Genomic DNA, 21,669 nt, shown 5'->3' on the forward strand with positions numbered 1-21,669 from the left:
TTCTAAAAAATGTACCAGGAAAGATGCGTACGTAGCTGCTTGTCCATCCGCTTGTGTTTCGTTAAACCAGTAGCAAACAACGTCTCGATTATTTAAATTGTAGTCCTATAGTTTAAAGCACTAGCTGCTAAATATGGAGCTAATTAAATAGCCTGAACATCCATTGTAACAACATGGCAAAATCCTGAATTTGCTAATTCCTTGTCAGCCTGTTTATATTTCCTGGCTTCTTCTTTTTTAGTTAGGTGAACTTGGTATTCTTTCTCTGAAAGGTTATTATTCTTAAATCTAAAACACGTATCACACTGATCCTTGCGCGGACGGAAAAGAGATAAGTTCATCTCTTTAGCTGCTTGTTGTAATGACACAATTGATTGCGGGATCCTGTTGACTTCCTTACATTTTGTTGATATGCTCGATGTAATTGTGCAAAAGATTAAAACTGTTGCTCCAAGTAAAGGCAGTTTGTATCCTTTCTGCAGTAGTGAAAAGGAAGTTTGTGAAGGGAATTTAAAAACTCTTTGGGAAAGACTGTGTCTTCGTGATAATTGATTGTTTTTTTTTTGATACTTCTATTAACTTCAACACTAGCTGTCAAGCCATTTTCACTTTTAATAGACCAACTTCTAACAGATCATTCTCGCAAACCAGTCGTTCGCAAATACATTGTTTTGCAAACTGGAATCTTTTCGTATCCCAAAGTTAAAGAATACTCCAACGTGGATTTGCGTCTTGATGCATCTTCAGTCTTGGTTGGTCTAGTGAGTTGGACAATAGAAACAGATTGTGATACAAAAGCTTTTCTTTGATCCCATGACATATCAGACCAGGATTTACTAAAAATTTCTTTTCGTTTTTCCTCAGATACTACAACGTAATCTTAAAACTCTATCACTTCTTGGTATATCATGGAAAGAGTTTTTTTGTCCTGCAGGTTTTCTAAATCCTACATATTGCTTGCCAGTAAGTCTTAGTTTTTGGTTCACTTCTCGTTTTCTTGTTCCTAATTCTTTTTTTTTATTTGTAATATTTTACAATATAGGGCCATTGTCATTACTTGTTTCTGAGTTATCACGTCTGAATTGGAGGATACGTCATGGTCTTCGTTTACTGTATTTTCTTTATTAGGTATGTTTTCAGTAAGTATTTTATTTTTAATCGGATTGTCATTTGCAAAAATGGTTTCATTTGTCATGCTATTTTCTGATAATATAAGTTCTTTACAAACAACTTTGAAAATGACGCATGAAAAACGCATTAAATGTATATGTTTTACAGCAATAAATCTAATGGAAACAATGTTCACCAATATAGACTACAATATTTGTAGTATATTAAAGTAATTAAGTATTTGTTTAAATACTGCTTTTACTTACTAAAATTGTTCACAGCAACACCAACGAAACCTCAACACCATGGCACAATTATTATAGCTGACTAACAGAAGTTACGAGGTATCGTTACAAATATATTGAGTTTGATCTACGAGTTACTGCATGTCGCTACTTACGAGTTCTCGCTTTTGAAAATTAATGGAAGTAAAATACGAGTTATCGATTTTCGCCGTTTAAAAATAAAATAAATAATGAATGAGCTTAAACTGTTTATCAATAGATGGCGGATAGTGTCCTTTACCGGAATATTATATTATCTTAATTTTGACAAAAATGCGACTTACGAGTTACCGTACTTTAACCGTCGATATATTGCTTCAACGTACTTCGCCCCTTAAATTTTACCATTGATTCATCGATTGCGAGGTTTTTTGTACAATCATAATATTTTTTAAAACTCTGCTTAATTTTATCTATAAAGGGCCAAACTTTATACAGTTTATCGAATCCTGCATCCCCTTTTTTTGGCATTACGCTATTGTCAATGAAGTGAACGTGGCTAAGCAACCAACCGAATATATTTACAGCCATAAACTGGGAAATGTAATTATCGTGCATGTCTTCGTCGACACTCCAATAGTCTATATAACTAGGTAGTGGTTTGATTCCCATGAGAATATTAAGACCAAGGAAAACCTTCATTTCTTTTGTAATTGTAGGATTATATTTTTTTGTTATTTTTTTTGAAACTCTTGTTCAGCATAGAGGTTTGTTTGAAAAACAATGTCTTCTATAAGCTCGTCACTTATAAACAGATTAAAAAAAAAAAGTAAGGTGACAACAGGTGATCTTCCTTTTGTAGTAACTCAAGACATACCTGATACCGTAGTAAACATCTGCGGGGGTTTAGCAACCTGTCAGGCGTGTCTCCAGGTGGCGAATAGGAGAACGGCCCCATGATTCTGAAAGGGAGCGTGGGGTACGTGCTGATGAGCGGCACGGGGGTCTGGGCTTAACCATCCGGACCGCGTGGTGAGAACACTATAAAATCTCCCAATTCTTAGGGTATGGCGCGCGCCAAGGGATGCAAGACTGGGGGGAAGCCCAGGCACTAGCGGCCAACCCTGGGGAACAAGGCCAATACAACTCCCAAAGAGGCACTGACACCCACCCAGACCAAGGCCAATACGAGCGAGACGCAAAAACGACATCGCTCGGAGGGAGAAACTCCGCCGGAGTCAAAAAGTCAGACCCAGGAAGAAGCTCAGGGGCCCAAGACGGGAACCAGGGCTGTCCTATCGGGATGCTGCGGCGGGGGTTCTAAGAATGGCCATAACAGCTAAAAAATACCCCGAGGCATTCGTCTCGGAGGAGCAGGCAAACACCCTAAAGGGCTAGCTGCTCAACAAAACACTCGCTCTGTAGAGCGGATCGCAGATTGCGCCCAAGTTTGCTGGTGTAAGCCACGGTGGGGGAATCCTTCACATCATCTGTGTCGACGAGTCAACTAAAAATTGGCTCGTCGAACTGGTGCAGAAGGAAACTCCCTGGGAAGGAGCTGAACTCCAGATAACGGAGGACGGCAAACTTCCCAGACCGGTGAAGGCAATAACCTGGGTGCCGGGACCTACTGAGGAACCGAAAGCACTCCTACACAAGCTGGATGCTCAAAACAACATCAACACCAGCTTGTGGAAAATGCTCGATATGAGGAAGGACCAGGACGACAAGGGTTGCCTGGTAACGCTCCTCATGGACGAGAAATCCTGGGCCAAAGTAAGGGAAGCGAATCAATCGCTATACCTTAACTTTGGCAGCATAAAGATCCGACTCTCGGTCAGCAGCCAAGAGAAAGAGAAGAGGGACCAGGCAACCCCTATGGAAACAGAGGGACTGCCGGGAACCTCTTCTTCCTAAAATCGCTCTCCGCAATGGGTGTGAGGCTGATACAAATAAACCTCCACAGGTCGCAGTGGCTGCTTTGCAGTGAGCAGCCACTGCGACCTTACAAAAATGCATAGCCGACAATAATATTCAGATAGCCCTGATTCAGGAACCTTATACTTATAGGGGCCAGATAAGGGGACTAGGAAACCTCAACGGGAGACTAGTGTCACACCCAAAAGAGGGACCTAACCTAAGAAGCAGTATCTTTATAAGAAAAGATATAGAAGCCACACCGCTGTGGGAGTTTTGTGACAGGGACACAGCGGCGGTCAAAGTGCAAATCAAAACAGCGGAGAGGAGCTATGATACAATAATAGTATCAGCATACTTTCCGCACGATCAACAAGGGGAACCACCTCCGACAACAGTTCGGAGGTTGATAGACCATCAAAGATTGGAAAACCTTATAATAGGCTGTGACGCCAATGCTCACCACACTATCTGGGGAAGCACTGGAACAAACAAACGATGCGAATCATTATTAAATTACTGTGCTGCCTCCGGTCTAAATATACTTAATGTGGGGGAGGAACCGACCTTCGACAACATACTCCGCAGAGAAGTAATTGATCTAACCATTGGCAAGGGACGCATCTGCGACCTCGTTAAAAAATGGCATGTATCTGACGAACCAAGTTTGTCGGATCACAGGTACATAAGATTCGATCTAGAATCTATGGATACAAATCCGGAGACCTACAGGCACGCCAGGAAAACGGACTGGGACCTCTTCAATGAGATACTAGGACGCGAACTGGAGAACTGTCCAACGGAGGCAAAAGACAATGTAGAGCTCGAAGTGTTGACAGAGTCAGTCACTGAGGCTATTAAAGTTGCTTTTGAAAATTCATGTCCACTAAGCAAACCACGTCAAGCAGGGAACACCTCATGGTGGAACCAAGCATTGGGCGAGCTAAGGAAGACAGTAAGAAAGCTTTTTAACAGAGCCAAAAGAACTGGCGAGTGGAATCTATACAGACAACACTTAACCAGGTACAATGATGCTATAAAAAGAGCAAAGAAAGAAGGGTGGAGGAAGCTATGCCGGGACCTAACAGAGACACCAGCTTATGCTAGACTCCACAAGGCAATATCCAAAGGGCCACAACAAACCCTAGGCTCTTGTCTAAAACCCGATGGAGAATATACGACAACCGAGGAAGAAACGCTTGGCTTAATGCTGAACACGCACTTTCCGGGATCGAAAATTCTCCATCAACCAGAACATACCCAGGACCCAACTCCTATCATTCCGAACAGGGGCAAAAGGGAACACTGGGAACTAGCAAAAAAGGTAGTAACCTACGAGAAGGTTAAATGGGCGATAAATTCCTTCAAACCATTTAAATCTCCCGGAATGGATGGCATAATGCCAGTCATGTTACAGCAGGGTAGCGAACTGCTGCTGCCTGCACTATGTAAAATAATGCGGGCAAGTCTAGCCACGGCGCATATACCAGAGAGTTGGAGGGAAGCAAAGGTAGTATTTCTACCAAAGACGGGACGCGACTCCTATGCGAAACCTAAATCCTTCCGACCAATCTGCCTTACATCATTCCTCCTAAAAACAGAGGAAAAGCTCATAGAAAGGCATATCAGGGACAATGTATTATGGGTCAACCCTCTACATCGACACCAGTATGCCTACCAAACAGGTAAATCTTGCGAATCAGCGATTCACGAGATAACCCAGAGGGTCGAACAATCTCTGAACAACAAAGAGATCGCCCTAGGAGCTTTCTTAGACATTGAGGGAGCATTTGACAATACATCATATGACTCAATCAACCGTGCAATAGCAGCACGAGGAATACATCCCATGATTGGCGGCTGGATAACCCAAATGCTAAATCATAGGAAAGTAGCAGCACAACGGTTAAGGCCAAAGTGTGCAGGGGAACACCGCAAGGGGGCGTACTGTCACCGCTGCTGTGGAACCTTGTATCGGACAGCTTGCTGACACGACTGGAGAGGCAGCTTATCCTCGCTATAGGATATGCTGACGATATAGTCATCCTTACATGAGGGGGTAGTCAGGGTCATGTATTCGAAAAAATGCAAAGAGCCCTGACTACTGTCGAGCACTGGTGTGAGGAAGAACAACTAAGGGTAAATCCCACAAAAACTACTCTGGTTTCCTTTACCAAAAGAAGGAAACTAGAGCCCATAGGAAACATAAAATCTTATGGAGAAAATCTGCGACTTGAAGACGAGGTCAAATATCTAGGTATAACCCTGGATAAAAAACTCAGCTTCAAGAAGCATGTAATCCAGGCTACAAATAAAGCCACGAAAACTCTTATGTACTGTAAGAGAATGTTCGGCAGATCATGGGGACTGTCACCAAAAATGGTACATTGGATGTACACGACAATGGTTAGACCCATCATTACATACGCAGTACCTATATGGTGGCATGCGGCAGAAAAGAGGACTGTAATACAGATACTCAACAAAACACAACGAATAGCATGTCTGGGCATAACAGGAGCGATGTCAACAACGCCGACTGCTGCCCTAGAGAACCTGATAGGACTAAGCCCGCTACACTTAGTGGTACGGGCTGAAGCTATATCGGGGGCGAAAAGACTGCTGTCAAATGGCGCAACAATCCTATCGAAAGATGGGCACAATGCCTTATTTGACAAGATACAGGACCTTGGGCGCCTGGCCCTAAGAACAGACAGAACCAAGGTCACATACCTAGACAAACCTTTTGTCATCAAAGAGAAAAGGGGACCACTGGACGCAGAAGCGGACAGGCTCAGGCAAAGAGGTTACTCAGTATGGCACACGGCAACCAAACGATCCAAGATCGGGGTAGCTGTGGGCATGGTGGAGGACGAACAACAGGGCAGACAACTTATGCTAAACCTGGGCCTCGAAACAACAAATTTACAGGCAAGCATAATAGGAATACAAACCTGTGTCCAACTGATGAGAGAAGGGCTGCCAAGAGGCAAAACCTTCGCAATTTTCATAGGAGACCAGGCTGCAACACTTGCACCACAACAGTTCGAGACTAAGTCAAGGACTGTGCAAAGCTGCTGGGAGGATCTCAGGAACCTCGCCGAAGCGCAAAATAGGCCAGAGATAATCCTAGCAGAGAATATGGGCAACAATAAGGCTGCAAGAAGGGCTATCCAACTTGCAACTCAGGGAGCCAGCAACAGCCTGGTAGGCCCTGAACCAACATGTTGTGTCAACGATAAGACCTGGAAGAGGGAAATCGGCAACTGGCTAACAAACCAGAACAAATCCTACTGGGAACAGCTGCCAAAGATGGAATCCAACTGCCAATCCAAACAACTTAATGGCAGCCCACCCTTCAAGAAGGGTGAGAACATACTGGGCCTCTCTAGACAACAACTGCGAAGGGTCGCGGGGCTATTTACAGGCCATGCGCCCAGCAGGAAACACCTGCATACGCTAGGGAAATCAGTTACCTCGGTATGTAGGGGATGCAATGAGGAGGACGAAACAACTCTTCACATACTGTGCTTCTGTGAAGCATTTAATCAAACCAGGGCAACATTCCTGGGGGAAGAGAAAGCCTCACCAGAGGGTATAAGAAATCTACCACTGGGCACAATCCTGGACTTCCTTGAAGCTACAGAATTGAACCCGTGGGACTAAACATATGGGACACAATAGGACTGCTTCTTGGCAGATCGCAGTGTAGGGAGCCACAAGGCACCACCCAGCGGTGGAGTTTTAGTGGGTATAGGACGAACCAGACTCGACACTGAGTCCCACACTACTGGGGGCGGCGCCGCGTAACCAGTGTTCGTAAAGAATTTCTCCACCGACCCCAAAAAAAAAAAAAAAAAAAAAACTCAAGACGTAAACCTTGATTCTCAGTCTCACTACGGCTGGGCCGGGTTTATTAGATGTAAATTTTGATTAGACCATGAAACTTTAGGTGGTTGATTATTTGATTTTTGTAAATACCTTGAAAGTGGGACGTCATCATCGCTGGAGTCATCATCACTACTGATCATAACATCATTAGGCTGTATTTCACAGAAATCATTTTCATTGTCGGACTCTTCTGAAATAATTGATTCCTGATCACTTGGAACCTTATCTATCATTTCTAATTCGTCGTAGAACTCTTTTTCAGTCATATCGACCAATTTTAAGTCCATAGGATATTTACTGCTGCCAGCGAAAGCCATAGCCTGAAAAAAGAAAATACCCTTATTGCATAGTGGTACAAATTAGGGACTCATTAAAATTACGTCTAAAAATTACTCTTACTACGGTCCTGTGGAATGCCTCTAACCCTGCATTTAAAATGGCGATCTATTGGACACTACTTGTCAATAATGGACAACAATTACAGGGCCGTACTTCTCAATTATATCGACTTAATTTCATTGCTTTTTAAATATTTTTAGTAATTCGTGTACCGCCACTGTTTTAGTTTCTTATCATCTTACTTAATTATTAAAACATGACTTAATACTTTTGTAAAAAAAAAACTGATAAACTCATTAATATTAACCGTATTTTATAATTAAAGCAATTTAAATAAACAATGATAAGTCTGTTGAAGTATAGCATGAAAAAGATAACATAAGCTTGAAAAACTTTAAATAAAACACTCGTATTTGCGTACACTCATGCCCGTATTTAAATTCCAATCGTAATAACAATAATTAATACCCGAGCACGCCACTGTTCTTCGAATAGGCCGCTCAAGTATCTATTTTAAGTTTGACCTTCAAATTTAAAAAGAAAAACATCGAAATTAATTCAATACCCACCGCACATGATTATTACATAAATTAGTATTTTATCTCGCTCTGGAGCACGTTTAACATAACTCTATAGTTTCGTTACTTTTTAGGCTAAACTTACAGCAATATGGTCCCGAAAGTCCCGAACGTGGTCTTGAACAATGGAAAACTCATGCCAGCCATCGGTCTTGGAACCTGGAAGGTAAATTATACTGGTTTTTTCCACATAACGCTTAATACCCCTCATTAGTATAAGTTTCCGAGAGCATCGCACGTTTTTCAATTAATTTCAATTCAAAGTTGGCGCCACATGCGACATTTAAATCCCCCGCCATTAGCGCGCACTTCCGTTTGCACCTTAGACAAGACAGAGGACTGGCAAGGTCGCGGATAGTGAAGCCGAAATTGTCTCATTGGTGACAGAAGCTCTCGGAAACTATTTTATCTTTCTATAGTGTTGTGTAAAAATATTTTTAGTCTAAACCAGGTGAAGTTACTCAGGCGGTAAAAGATGCCATTGACGCAGGTTACCGTCACTTAGATTGCGCCTTATATTATTTAAACGAAGAAGAAGTTGGTGCCGGTATTAAGGCGAAAATCGACGAAGGTGTTGTTAAAAGAGAAGACCTATTTGTCACCAGTAAACTATGGTGTAACTTAATGAGACCTGACTTAGTTGAACCGACTATTAAAAAGAGTTTGGGATTTCTGGGACTTGACTATTTGGACTTGTACCTTATTCATTGGCCTACTGCCTTCAAGGTAAGTTAAATAGGTTCACGCGGAATTTTTTTTATTGTATTAAAATCTTTAGCAAGGTGAAGAATATACTCCTAAAGGTCCAGATGGGAAAACCCTTTACAGCGATATAGACTACGTTGACACATGGAAGGCCTTCGAAGAAATCCATAGAAAAGGCCTTGCCAAGTCTATTGGCGTTTCTAATTTTAACAAAAGGCAGTTGGAAAGGGTTTTAGAAGTTGCTTCTGTTAAACCCGTAACTAACCAAGTAATTATTCTTGAGACTTCTCGTATTGAATCACTTTAAAGTGGTTTTTACTGCTTCTATAGGTGGAATGCCATCCATACCTCAACCAGAAGAAGTTGACAGCCTTCTGTAAATCAAAAGATATCGTTATAACTGCTTACAGTCCGTTGGGATCCCCAGACAGGCCCTGGGCGAAGCCCGGTGATCCGATTTTGGTGCAAGAACCGAAAATTTTGGCTTTAGCTGAAAAATATAAAAAGAGTCCTGCTCAAGTTATTTTAAGGTAATTTAAACAATCGTATTAATCGGTTTTATTGGATAAGCATGACTTAAAGGTATTTACATCAATTGGGCGTGGTACCGATCCCGAAATCCGTAACCAAGTCGAGGATCATCGAAAATTTGAACATTTTTGATTTTGTCCTGGAACCCAGTGACGTGGCGGTTATGGACTCTTTTGATTGCAACGGCAGGGTCTGTCAACATTCCGAGTAAGTCGGTTATTACTCATTTAAACATTTATTTAACTAATTTATTTTAAGGGGTGCCGGACATCCGAACCATCCATTTGAAAACGATGAATATTGATTAAATATCATATGAAATCTAACAATATTTTATACACTGATTGATTATTGAAATTTGTTTATTTTTAAATATGTATTATTATTTGAAACACCCTTAAAGAACGGTCAACGACACAACCGTTTAGATTTTAATACAGGAGTCCCACGTGACATCACTGCTTTAAGTATAAACCTCGTGTGGCAACCTTGTATTGTTTGTGACCAGATAACATGCGCCTGAGGTATTTCCTGTTTCCTCTTTCATACTGTAACGATATTGGCAACGCCGCACGTTTGTTTATTTATAAATATGTAGTATTATTTGAAATACCCTAAAACAACTGTCAACGACGTAACATATTAAATTTTAATACAGAGTCTTCCCAAGTAGTGACGTCACTGCTTTGTGTGTGTAAAGTGTAAACCTCTCGTGTGGCAAGCTTGCACCCATGATAGATAACATGCGCATAACGAATTTCCGGTTCCATCTTTCATACTGTAACGCTATTGATAACGTCGCAAATATCAGCTGTTCTTTGTCATTCCGGATGACGCAAGCGGGCACATCGCACGACATCTGTGGAGACGCGTAGAAGGTTAGCGAATCTTTCGGGACCATGGTCCGCGAGTATAAAAGGAGAATAAATAGTATTGAATAAATACAGTGTAAATAAATATTTGTAGTGGTAGTAAATAAAGTAATCGTGTTTATAGTACGTATGTGTCAAATAAATCTGTTGTCTATTTATGGGCATCGAGTGTTTTAATTCGCACTTAACGAACGGTAAAATTGCTGCAATACGTTAAATCAGCCATTTTGTTGCGGTTTGTTAATGATACCGCGCTTAAATTTATCAAATTTCAAAGTTTCTCTTTCAGAAAAAAATTTCATTATTTACAATATACAAAGACAAACGCCAATAAACCGAGTGAGAAATTTACCAACCTGACAGGTAAGAAAAAGGAGCTATCAGAGTTAATTACATCCTTGGAAGAAGACAAGTATGAACAAGGTTACAGATAAACTAAATGAGTTCAGATAAAATGAAAATCCACTTATTTATTAAACATTCAGTTATTTAAAAATTCCCGACATGTTTCGGATACAGTGATGTTCATCATCAGGGGATAAAAGGTTTAGAATTGGTATCAGATATACGCCCTAGGGTTTGATACCACGTCAAAAAACCCTCTATTTATTATTATTGTTTTTAATTTTATTTGTTTACATTCTATTGTTTGCAAGGACTGAACAGTATGCTAAAAAATAGAATATTATCTGATAAGGAAATCAGGAAGTTAGACTCTCTCTTACAGGAGATGTCAAATAATAGGGTGATAGAAAGAATGCTTATTATGCTTTACCAATCCACTCTAATCACAGAAAATACCTAAGATTTATGTATAAAAATCAATTGTTTCAATTTACCCGCTCACCTTTTGGGCTCTCAATGCACAATTTGTTTTTACAATGCTCATTATAATGAAACTAGAAAGTTATCACAATGTAAAATTTACAATTACACCTAGAAATATAAAATCACTAGGCTTTATAGTGAATTCACACTCAACCGAGTGTACATTTTTAGGGTTTGTTTTTAGTGATAATATGACCCTAGCTCTTCGTCTGGAAAAAAGATTTAAAATCCTAACAGAAATTCTAAATGAACAAAAAAATTAAAATTAAGCTAATTAATATAATAAAAAATTTTCATGGTGGAAAACCAACATAATAAGGACAAAAAACAACATAATTCAAGGTCATTATAATATTATACTATACTCTGATAGTTTAAAATACTCTGATAGGTTGGTGGGAAGTTTCCTTTCTTTCTAAGAACAGTAAATAAGGTAGATTTAGACAAAGAAGAAAAACAACCAAAATGAGAAACACAACCATGGGACCCTTTAATTAAAAGCCTTTTAGTGAGCGAAGTTTTATTCATCAATTCTAAAAAGGTTCTAATAAATTCTTTATTTACCCACTGGACACTTACCTCATGGTAGAACACTTGTCAATAAGGCATTTCTAAGAATGGTATCGCTTACCAGTGTGCAGCATTTTGACGCATTTGATGGAATCTCTTTAATCATCTACAGTAAAGCGGTATGAAGTAGCCCTTAAGGTTTGGTGGGAATTACAATTACCAGTGTTTCAGTTGGAAATAAATAACGTAGTTGAATTCCTTCAATGGATTTTAGGTTTAGGTTCCAAAAACATTTGCTACTGATCGTTTAACTCGTATAGAAGTGCTATTTCTCTGATTTGTATTGACAGTATAGGCAATCAACCACAAATTAAAATATTCCTAAAGGAAATCTCACGTATTCGTCCCTAAAAAGATAGTATAATTTCACTTAGAACCCAGAGCTAGTTTTAAATTTCCTAGAGAATCTGGAGGAACATGAAAACTTGACTAAATATTCTAATACAGAAACTAGCCACCCTAATTGCACTAGTTTCCGCCCAAAGACTACAGACGTTACCCAAAATTAGAGTCCAAAACATTCATTTTATTACACCTAAAATTCAAGTATTTATATCGGACTATATCAAAACTACGGCGAGACCTAATATATATGCGTCGCACCAGCCTTATGTTTTTATATTCAAAGAACTTAAGAAGTATAGAATATGAATTCCATTTGCTTAAGACAAAAAACCGTACCTTACAGCTACAACGCAAACCATAAATAGAAGAATTAAAAATACTTTAAAGGAGGCAGGAATAAATACTAAGGTATTATCTTCCTACTTCGTAAAATATGCGGCTACTTCAGCAGCTTGTAGAAAGAAATACAATGTTATTAAACATAATAAGGAGAAAGTGCGGGCTGGAATCAGCATTCTCAGACATTTGGCAGGTACTACCATCAGTGTCCTTTAGAAGGAACATCGTCCCAGGATTTTTCTCTTTCAGTTTTAGATTAATAATCCTTCTTAAACAAATTTCATGATTCATGATCTGTTTTTTGGTGTTTTAATTTGGATGTAGACCATCCTTATTTTTTGGATTTACCTCTTCTTAGTGAGAATAGATAATATCTATGTTAGAATACTTTCTAACTTTTACTTTTCTAACTAAGTTCTAAAACCTTAACTAACACCATCATAATGCATGAGATGTTGGAATGGCAATAATTGGTCAAAAATGGTATGCTTTTAAATATGAATATTTCTGCTGAGACGCCTCCAGAAGCACAAGTAACCGATCTACTGACACAGGTTATGGGTAAAACAATCTCATTTCTATCCTTAAAATAGGCAAACCTAATCGTAAAGGGCACAAGACTCTTAGGTCCACCCTATCCAGCCTACGGGATGTCCAGACCATATGAAGATCTCGAAGGGAATTTGCATCTGATAAAAAGATTTACGTTGAAGCCGATCTAGCTCCGCAACAACAAAGTGAACTGCATAAGGTGAAGGAAGAGTTAAAGCGTCGATAATGGAGAAAAGAATATTTTGGGCCGCTGGTCTTGCTATCATGGCGAAGTTTTTTATGAATTTTCTATAGAAGTTGCACAGTCCTACGCTTTGGATGTCTTTTATCTTCTTTGGTCTTAGGAATTATTTAACGGCTTTGATTTTAGATTTGTCTGCTTTTAGCTCTTCTGTTGAAACTGTGTACCCCAAGATATTCACTTCTTTTTGCGGGAAGTGACACTTGCTCGACTCAAGGGTTAGATTTGCTTCCCTTAGTTCTACCTAAAAGACTTTTTCTAGTTTCAGTATGTGCTCGTCTATTGTTTTTGAGAAAACTTTTATACTGGGTACGGCATAACTGTCTCCCTATTTTTAACCTTCCCTCGTAATGCCGTGCGGCGTCGCAAAATAGTGGGGGTACCGCCACTAAGAGCCATATGGGAAACAGTTTTGTTTAAACATGTTTCAAGGTTCCAAATTCCGCGAAATGAAGGAGTCCCGGACCGAAAATCAATTGTGTTGTGGGTCAAGAACTTCAGAGGAACTGGATCTGTTATCAAAAAAGGAGGTGGACGGCCACGGACAGCTCGGACACCCGAAAACATCGAGACTGTGAGACGCTCATTTTTACGGTCACCTAGACGTTCTGCATGGAGACACGCAGCTGCCCCTCGCTTATCTGACCGCACTGTGCGAAGAATTCTTCACAAGGATCTTCGTTTTCATCCATACAAGATGGTGCTGGCACAGGAATTATCAGAACGTGATTGGAACAATCGACGTGCTGCATGTGAAATTATGCTTTAAAATTTACCTCAGGGCGCAGTTTTTTTTAGTGACGAGGCACATTTTTACTTGTCTAGCTGGGTAAACAAGCAAAAATTTCGGTATTGGGCCGCTGATAATCCGAGAGAGATACACGAGAAGCCTCTACATAGTGAAAAAGTGACACTTTGGTGCGCCGTGTCTGAAATGGGGATAATCGGCCCTTACTTCTTTGAAGATTCTTAAAACCGCTTATTCAATTTCCTTACTAAAGCCGACAAATAGTACAAAGATCCTCCTATAATTAAAAATGCAACGTTTCATTATGTAAGCATTTTTCACAGCCACATTCTCCACTCCATCCATATTTTTATATACATTCACACTTTTAACTTCAGGCCAACAGGTCATTAAAACAGTATATAACACAAGATTCGGTTAGAATCAGAATTTTACTTTCTAAAATTTTTATTTGTATATTTTATACAACAATTAACAGAATTTTACGGTTAGTGCAGTGCTTTATTTCATTCTTCTAATTACACTTATTTACCGAAAAATTGGTGTTTTATTGAAGAAAAAAATCACAACCCAGAATACCGTGTGTGGAAAAGCCCATACACAAAACAGCATGTATGCTGAAGTGAGCAAAATTGAGACGTAATTGAGACGTAATCCACAAGCGGGTTACGTCTTTGAATTTGGTTGGTGTCTGCTGGGCAGAATGTACTAGGGAAGCATTGAAATTTTTGATACTTGCAGAATCTCTTTCTCGGCAATACCTTTTTCTCGGCATCTACTCGTCGCTGGGAAATATTATTTACCAATTTAAAACCTGGAGCTAAAGTACCTAAACGGATAGATGTAACAAGGTGGTCCGCTCGGCATGATGCTCTGATTAGTTTGCAAGAAAATTGGAGCGATTACCTAAAGGCTTTGACAGCAATTGAAGAAGCCACTGCCGAGAAACTAACGGATCGTTCAGAGGCGGCTGGAATTAAACGTCGCTTAAACCGTTTTGAAAATGTTTTCATGGCTTTTTTTTGGTAATCCGTATTAGAACGTCAAAGCGTTCATTTTACAGGTTATTAATACAGGTGACGTAACTCAACTGTTTCTGTCCCTAATAAATTTTGTTAAGTCCTTGCGAAATACCAACATGTTCGAGACTTACCTTGATAAAGCCAAAAACATTATGGAGGAAAAATATGATGATGATCTTAAAAGAAATCGAAAACGCAAAGTTTTTCCAGATGAAAAAAGAGAGGGCGACACGGTTTTGACAACAAGAGATCACTTAAAAATTGAAACATATTTTCCTATTCTGTACAGACTTGCTTAGGAACTAAAAAAACGGTGTGAAGCATACAAAATTGTTTTTAAAAAAATTTGTTTTTTCTTTCATATCTATCTACAGCAATGTTATAGGGATAACCTGGAAGACTTATTCTCAATGGAATGCTTGCATTTTGCGGAGCTAATAAAAGAAGAAGCAAAAAGTGAAAAATATTCGTTGCCTAAAATGCTTTCACACATTCGGAATAACAATTTGGAGGTAGTTTTCCGCAATGTTGATATTGCCTTACGTATTTACGTCACTATGGCGATCACAGTTTGTTCAGCAGAACGCTCATTTTCTACCCTTAAACGTTTAAAAACGTTACTACCTAAGATCAACTATGGAACAAGAGTGGTTGAATGGTCTGACAATTTTAACAGTAGAATCTGAATTAACCAACAGTTTAGATATTAATAGGATTATAAACTAATTTACTGCTGTTAAATCCAGGCGAAAAATAATGTAAAGTGTAGTTTTAATTACAAATAAATAACAAATCCCTCTAGTTTTTTATTATATATTTCCCGAATAAACCGGAGCAAGCAAAATGGTCACGCAGATTCCCTTCCACATATCCCATGTTAAATGGATTGTCAACCCAAAAAGTAAAAAATAAACAGTCTTAAAATTACTAATAGGTATCAAATTTAAACAAAATATAATGATTACTTCAGATCTCGATTTTAAACTTAGGTATATTATAGTATTCTAAGACCGTTTTGACTCAGCTAAGCCTTGATCTGTACTACAAATAATGGTATTTTTAGTGACTTTTTTGGAGTTAAAATAGGGCGTGGAACGGATTTTTTTTTCGTAATTTTCTTTCTATTTTTTTCCATAATTTTTCATTTAAGGCGACATTTTACACAGGGTGTAAGGCGGAATATTTGTAAATCCGGCACTGGTAGTATGCAAAAACCCTGCAACAGAAGCCCTACAGTTTTTCTTTTGGTATAAGGGACCTATATCCTATTGGATACATACATTGGAACAAAAACTCAATCTTAAATTCTGCCTGCTGATTATGAAATTAAATTTTTTTATTACGTGGAAATACAATAAAAATACAAGCACACGCAACCCGACAAATATATTAACAAAATAATAATAAAAATCAAAATCGGTGAACCATCGAAAAAATAACTACGGTGCATGTTCAGACCTTAAATTTATAAATCTATTGTGGCATACTAATTTTCAATTGAATTTACACTCGACGTCGAACTTGGCTCGCGGGTTGATTATGAATGCACCTTAACTGTAAACATGCAACCCGCCCCTTGTGGCAACCCCGCACAAATTTTCTTGGCAGATGACAGTTGTTTGACATGCGCGCAACGTATTTCCGGTTTCTTTTTCATTTCTAGTCGATTCTACGCCGAAGTCGGCCATTTTCTTTGGGGTCGTTCTCGTGCGCAGTTTGTTAGTGACGCCGCCTTCAAATTCTCCAAATTTCCTTAAGAGCAATACCTAAAACCCTTCGGCAATATGTCGTACAACACTAGGAGGCAGAATTTCGGTAAGATTTTCGCTTTAATTCGTCATTTTCCGCGGTTTTTTATTTTATCGATTTACTACCGCTTAGGCACTCCTCAGCAAAGCTCCAATGTGGGCCAGCGGAGACCTGTGGTGACTAATAATTTCGTTTCTGGAGGACAGGTAATATTTGGTTTACGTTATTACGATTGTTATTAATATTTATTTTGTTCCACACTTTGATGGCATCAAAATATTGTGGGAAGGTGGATATAGTTAAGTCTTCTTTGCTACCTACATCCTATATAGTGTTTTAGGTTATGTTTGTACCTTTTTCACATCATTTATATTAGCTACGTTTACAATGCGGGGAACTACCTATTAGGTCCATGGATCAAATGAGAGACTATTTTTATTTAGTCCAGGATTATCTCTAGGATCAAAATTTCATTTGAAGGGAATTATCTCTAAATCTTTAAAAGTGTTATTGTTGTTTAAAATATTAAAAATAAACTTATTAATTTCTTTTTAATTTTTAATAAAATGTTGAACTTGTCATTTTGGTACTTAGATAGTATTTATACATAATATAGTACTTATACAAAATAGGTCCTAGGTGTTGATACTGAACAAAAATTAATTTAATCTATCCTGTTTGGGAAGCATTAAATTTGCATATTAAATTTTAGTGTGCTGCCATTTACACTGAAAACATAGAATTATGACATCATTTTTATTCAGGTATTAAATATTTGGTATACACATTAGTCTGTTTACAAGTCGTGGATCTATTAGGTCCATGGATCAAATAATAGACTATTTTTATTTAGTACAGCCTTGTTTACAAGGATTGATTTTGAGGGTTAAATTAGTCTAGAATTAACTCTAGGATCAAAATGTCAGTTGAAGTGAGTTTAGACAAAGAATTATAGAACATAACCTCTAAATCTTTAAAAGTGTTATTGTTTAAAGATAGTAAAAATAAACTTATAATAATTTCTTTAGTAGTAGTAGTAGTAGTAGTAGTTTATTGATGCGAGTAACATTACAGTCTTACACAAGTCACAAAATTAAACCAATAAAAGCAGTGTATGCAAAAAAATACAGTTCAATAATAATTGAGAGATTAAAAAAAAAAATTACATACCTATAAGTCAGTACACAAATTTAAAATGAAATACAAATAAAAACATAAATATAGGTAAAAAAATAAAAACAAGTTACATGTTATTGAGTGAGAAGAGTTACCCCATAACATTACACCATATTAACTTAGACATTATGGAATTAATTTTTGGAATGAAAAAATTCAAATTTTTGTCAAAAATGGTTCATTATAGTTCTTACTAATCAAATTAAATCATTTTTATTTTATCCAATTTTTTTAAACCAGAATTTTTTTCAAAAAACTTGGGTCCTTTTAAAAGCTCACTAGTAATATGGGGTACTAATAATACAACTGAAACTTTTTAAATCATTTATGAAGATAAAATACTCTATAGTATGTATTTATGTTATACAGTAAGGTACTCCTTAAAGCAATCCTTGGGATGCCACATTTATGGAATCTATACTGCACTTTCTTGTGACAATTGCCACATTTTGTTTGCTTCTCTTGATATATAATTAGATGGTCAATTCCATCATATTGCGAGTAGGCATGGGCATTATTTAATAATCTTGGGTGTCCCCTTTTTAAAGGTCTCTTATATGTTTCCAGGAAATTAGTGGCAATTGCTCTTCGGAATGTAAGTTGATCCATTTTCCCCCCTTGGAGTCGGTGAATTTGCCATGCATTTTGTACAGCCATATCAATACAGTGATAAAAGAGAGGAAAGTACCATTTCTTTCCTCAGATTGAGATTCTATATAGGGTCAATGTGCTAGTTCGCGACCAGTTAACTGAAATTTCAATTTCAAAACCTTATAGAAACTTAACAAATTTGAATATCTTAATAAGACTTATATTTTCTTAAAGCCGGAAAATTTGAGAATAGATATTATCAGCCATTTTATTTTCTGTTTTGATGTGATATAAAATATTCTTAAAAATATAGAAAAAGTGCCATTTTGCTAGTTTGCGACCACCCCTCACAATTCGCGACCATTTTTAGGTTAGTTTGCAACCACCTTTTTATAGTGAATATTCCTACATGGAAAGAGGGAAAAAAACTCAAGACAAAATAAAATTTAATTTTTGAATTAAAAAAGGTACCTATATTTTAACAAAAATGAGATCTACCGACAACTAACAGTAATAATAATACAAAATAAAAAACAAACAATAAAAATAAATAAAATTAATTCTCTAACTACTGGTACCGTACCTACGTAAGTAATGAAACAAAATGTAAAATTCTTATTTAAAAACAAAAAGGAACAAAAATCATTATACCTATAATAGGTGCTTATTTTAAAATAAAAATATATATTAAGGTAACCACTTTAGCACTGATCACATTTATAATCTAAGGGATATCAAAAAATTCAGTGCATTTTTTATGGTACCATTTGTTGCAAAAATCAAAGCCAATGTTTTTCATATCTTCGTCTTCCGTATCACTGTTAAGTTCATTTGCACATAATGAACAGGGAATTTTGGAAGTGTGTTCTGGTATATTCTCTTTGGTTTTTCTTGTTTTTTCTTTTTGTCTGGTTACTTCCTGTTGTTTTTTATTAGTTTTGCAATTTTTCTTTTTATAATATTCTCTCCATTTACTTGAAGATATGGCATTAGGGGTTTCAACCTTATTTCTATTCATATTTTTGCTTCTTTTTATGGGTTCTGGATATTTAAGATGTTTATCAAAAACACAATCCACATTATCAGAAATTGTACTTTTTGATTAGATGTTCTCTCGCTAGTCAGTGGCATTAAAACTTTAATGGATTTAGTTTTCACTTCTGCAGTACTGGGTAACTCGCCAACATCGGTTTGGATTTCATTAATGAATGTATCGTTAAAACAACTTGGAAGGCTTACATCAGGAATACTTAATAGTGATGTATTTAGAGTGCTGTTTTGTTCAGATGGAGTTATAAGGTGTTTGGACGTTGATGGCTGGTCAGCAGGTTTCAAATTATCTACCAATGATATATTAATTATTGAAGAATCCAAAGATTCAAGTTTCTCTCATTTGAATTTCAATCGGCAAAAAGTCTAATGGCCAATTATTATTAGAAGTGATATGCTAAAGTAGCTAGATCCCTTGATGATAAATCATTAATTGAAGGAACCAATGGGTCAAGAGTATCTCTGGAGGGCTCTTGCTCTTTATTGAGGATTTCAGGCAAAAAGTTAGCTTCTGTTGGCCACTGAGAAGTGATGGCTGAAGTAGTTGGTTCAGCATTATCTTGATATTCATTAGTTAGTCTCTTCCATTTTTCTGGTGAAACGATATTATTTTCAAGCGCTGCTACTTCATTTAAAATTACTTCCACATTTACTCCATATGATTCAAGTTCCAGCCTTATTTTTTGCAATACTTTTTTTGTTGATCTTATGTCTCGCTGGTTAATGTGGTCAGAAGACCTTCGGTTTACCGTTTTTTTGGTGACATTTTCTAAAATATTTTTTACGCACTTTGTGTAGTCTACTGCATCGGGGTCAAAGGGGAAAAGGCCACACTTCCGAAATCCATTTTTAATAATGTCTACATAAACTTCTGGTTTTGAAATGACTTCATTAAAAACACTGCAAAAATTGGTTTTTGTAATAACGGAATTTATATTTTCGGGCCTACTTTGCCAGTCTTGAATGGTTTTTTTCCAGTCAGTTTTCAATGGTTTAAATAAACTGACATCTGCTGGCTGTAAAATATGGGTCGTATTGGGCGGAAGGGCATATAATATTATTTTATTCTCATCACACCAATCACTCAATGGTAAAGACATATGTGATAGGTGACCATCCACAAAAAGAAGGATGGGTCTTTGAATATTGGTTTCAATTAGCCATTTATTGAAATCATTTACTATATATTCAAAGAACACATCGGACGTCATCCATCCTTTATCGCTTTTTCCCAAAACCCAACCTGGGGGCATGCTTTCCACCACTGCTTTGGGCGGTCGTATATATGGAAATAAGACTACAGGAGGAGCAATTTTACCACAAGCATTAAATGCTTAGAACATTGAAAGGCTAGAAGTAGCATGCCGTGGAACTATGGACAGGTTTGTTTGCTTGCAACATCTCTGATGCAATGATGCCAAATGCTTATAGAGAAATGGCAAAAATCACTTTATAATATCATAAAAATTTTCAGTTGTTTCCGAAGGCTCAAAACAATACTACTGCTCCCCTTTAATAAAATATCAAGCATTTTTTTAAAATAAATTTGATAAAATACTCTATATCGAAGTCAATATTAACTTTAAATAAATGAAAATAAAGTACGAAAAAACGAGAAAACGGTAATGGCATCGCAACGCCGCTCGATCGCATTGTTGTTGCCACTGATACAAGCACTCTCTACCAGTGACGTCGTCAACAAATATTTACCTGATAAATTTTTATTAATTATTATAGAGTTTGAGTATAAGTAATATTACCATTTATGAGCTATTTATGTGTTTTTTTTAACGGCCTTCGTTAGAGGAAGGTCCTAATAAAAGGCACCATTTTTGTCAAAGCATTTTTATGGAAATTAAATATTTTATTAATATTATAGATTTCTTAATAAATCAAGTTTTAAGACACAAATTATTAACATTTTGCAAAATTTTATTGTTATTATTATATTGGACAAAACTCAGTTTTACATCACTTACTTTATATAACATAATATATACTTCTATGGTGCTGACTTTTTCAAAGGGACGGTATTGATTCAGCGGAAAGAGTTAAAACTACAAGGATGTTCAAATTGTGAAGGAGTTGCAGGTTTTTTGTAGGTTATAAGATTTTTATTATGAGTATTTAGCCTGTACAATGGTTTTAAGACATTTAACAGTGACCTATATAATACCTAATACCAAATATTATATCATATTAATTTATACTAAAAAACAAAGCTTACCTAAGAATAAAGACTATGTACAATAGATTAGATTAGTTTATTAGTAATAATATACAAACAAGCA

General features: G+C 37.2%; 2 protein-coding genes across 3 annotated transcripts in view; both read left to right on the top strand.

Moving 5' to 3' along the window:
* Positions 1 to 8,037: 8,037 nt before the first annotated feature.
* On the top strand, positions 8,038 to 9,668 carry LOC126746873 (aldo-keto reductase family 1 member B1-like). The gene is made up of 6 exons (XM_050455267.1): positions 8,038 to 8,225; positions 8,501 to 8,785; positions 8,838 to 9,032; positions 9,095 to 9,294; positions 9,347 to 9,502; positions 9,554 to 9,668. The coding sequence occupies exons 1-6, from the start codon at positions 8,151 to 8,153 to the stop codon at positions 9,597 to 9,599; spliced, it is 957 nt and encodes a 318-aa protein (XP_050311224.1). The 5' UTR covers positions 8,038 to 8,150; the 3' UTR covers positions 9,600 to 9,668.
* Positions 9,669 to 16,460: 6,792 nt separating this feature from the next.
* Positions 16,461 to 21,669, top strand: part of LOC126746868 (double-stranded RNA-specific editase Adar) — a 65,337-nt gene continuing 60,128 nt past the window's right edge. Inside the window, exons 1-2 of one of the 2 annotated variants that reach the window (XM_050455260.1) lie at positions 16,461 to 16,627; positions 16,694 to 16,767. In XM_050455260.1, the coding sequence (XP_050311217.1) occupies positions 16,597 to 16,627; positions 16,694 to 16,767 (105 nt within the window). In that variant the 5' untranslated portion in view covers positions 16,461 to 16,596. The remainder of the gene's footprint in view (positions 16,628 to 16,693; positions 16,768 to 21,669) is intronic. The other variant, XM_050455261.1, reaches the window with a different exon arrangement.

Source organism: Anthonomus grandis, chromosome 18 (assembly GCF_022605725.1).
Source record: "Anthonomus grandis grandis chromosome 18, icAntGran1.3, whole genome shotgun sequence".
Taxonomy (NCBI): Eukaryota; Metazoa; Arthropoda; class Insecta; order Coleoptera; family Curculionidae; genus Anthonomus; species Anthonomus grandis.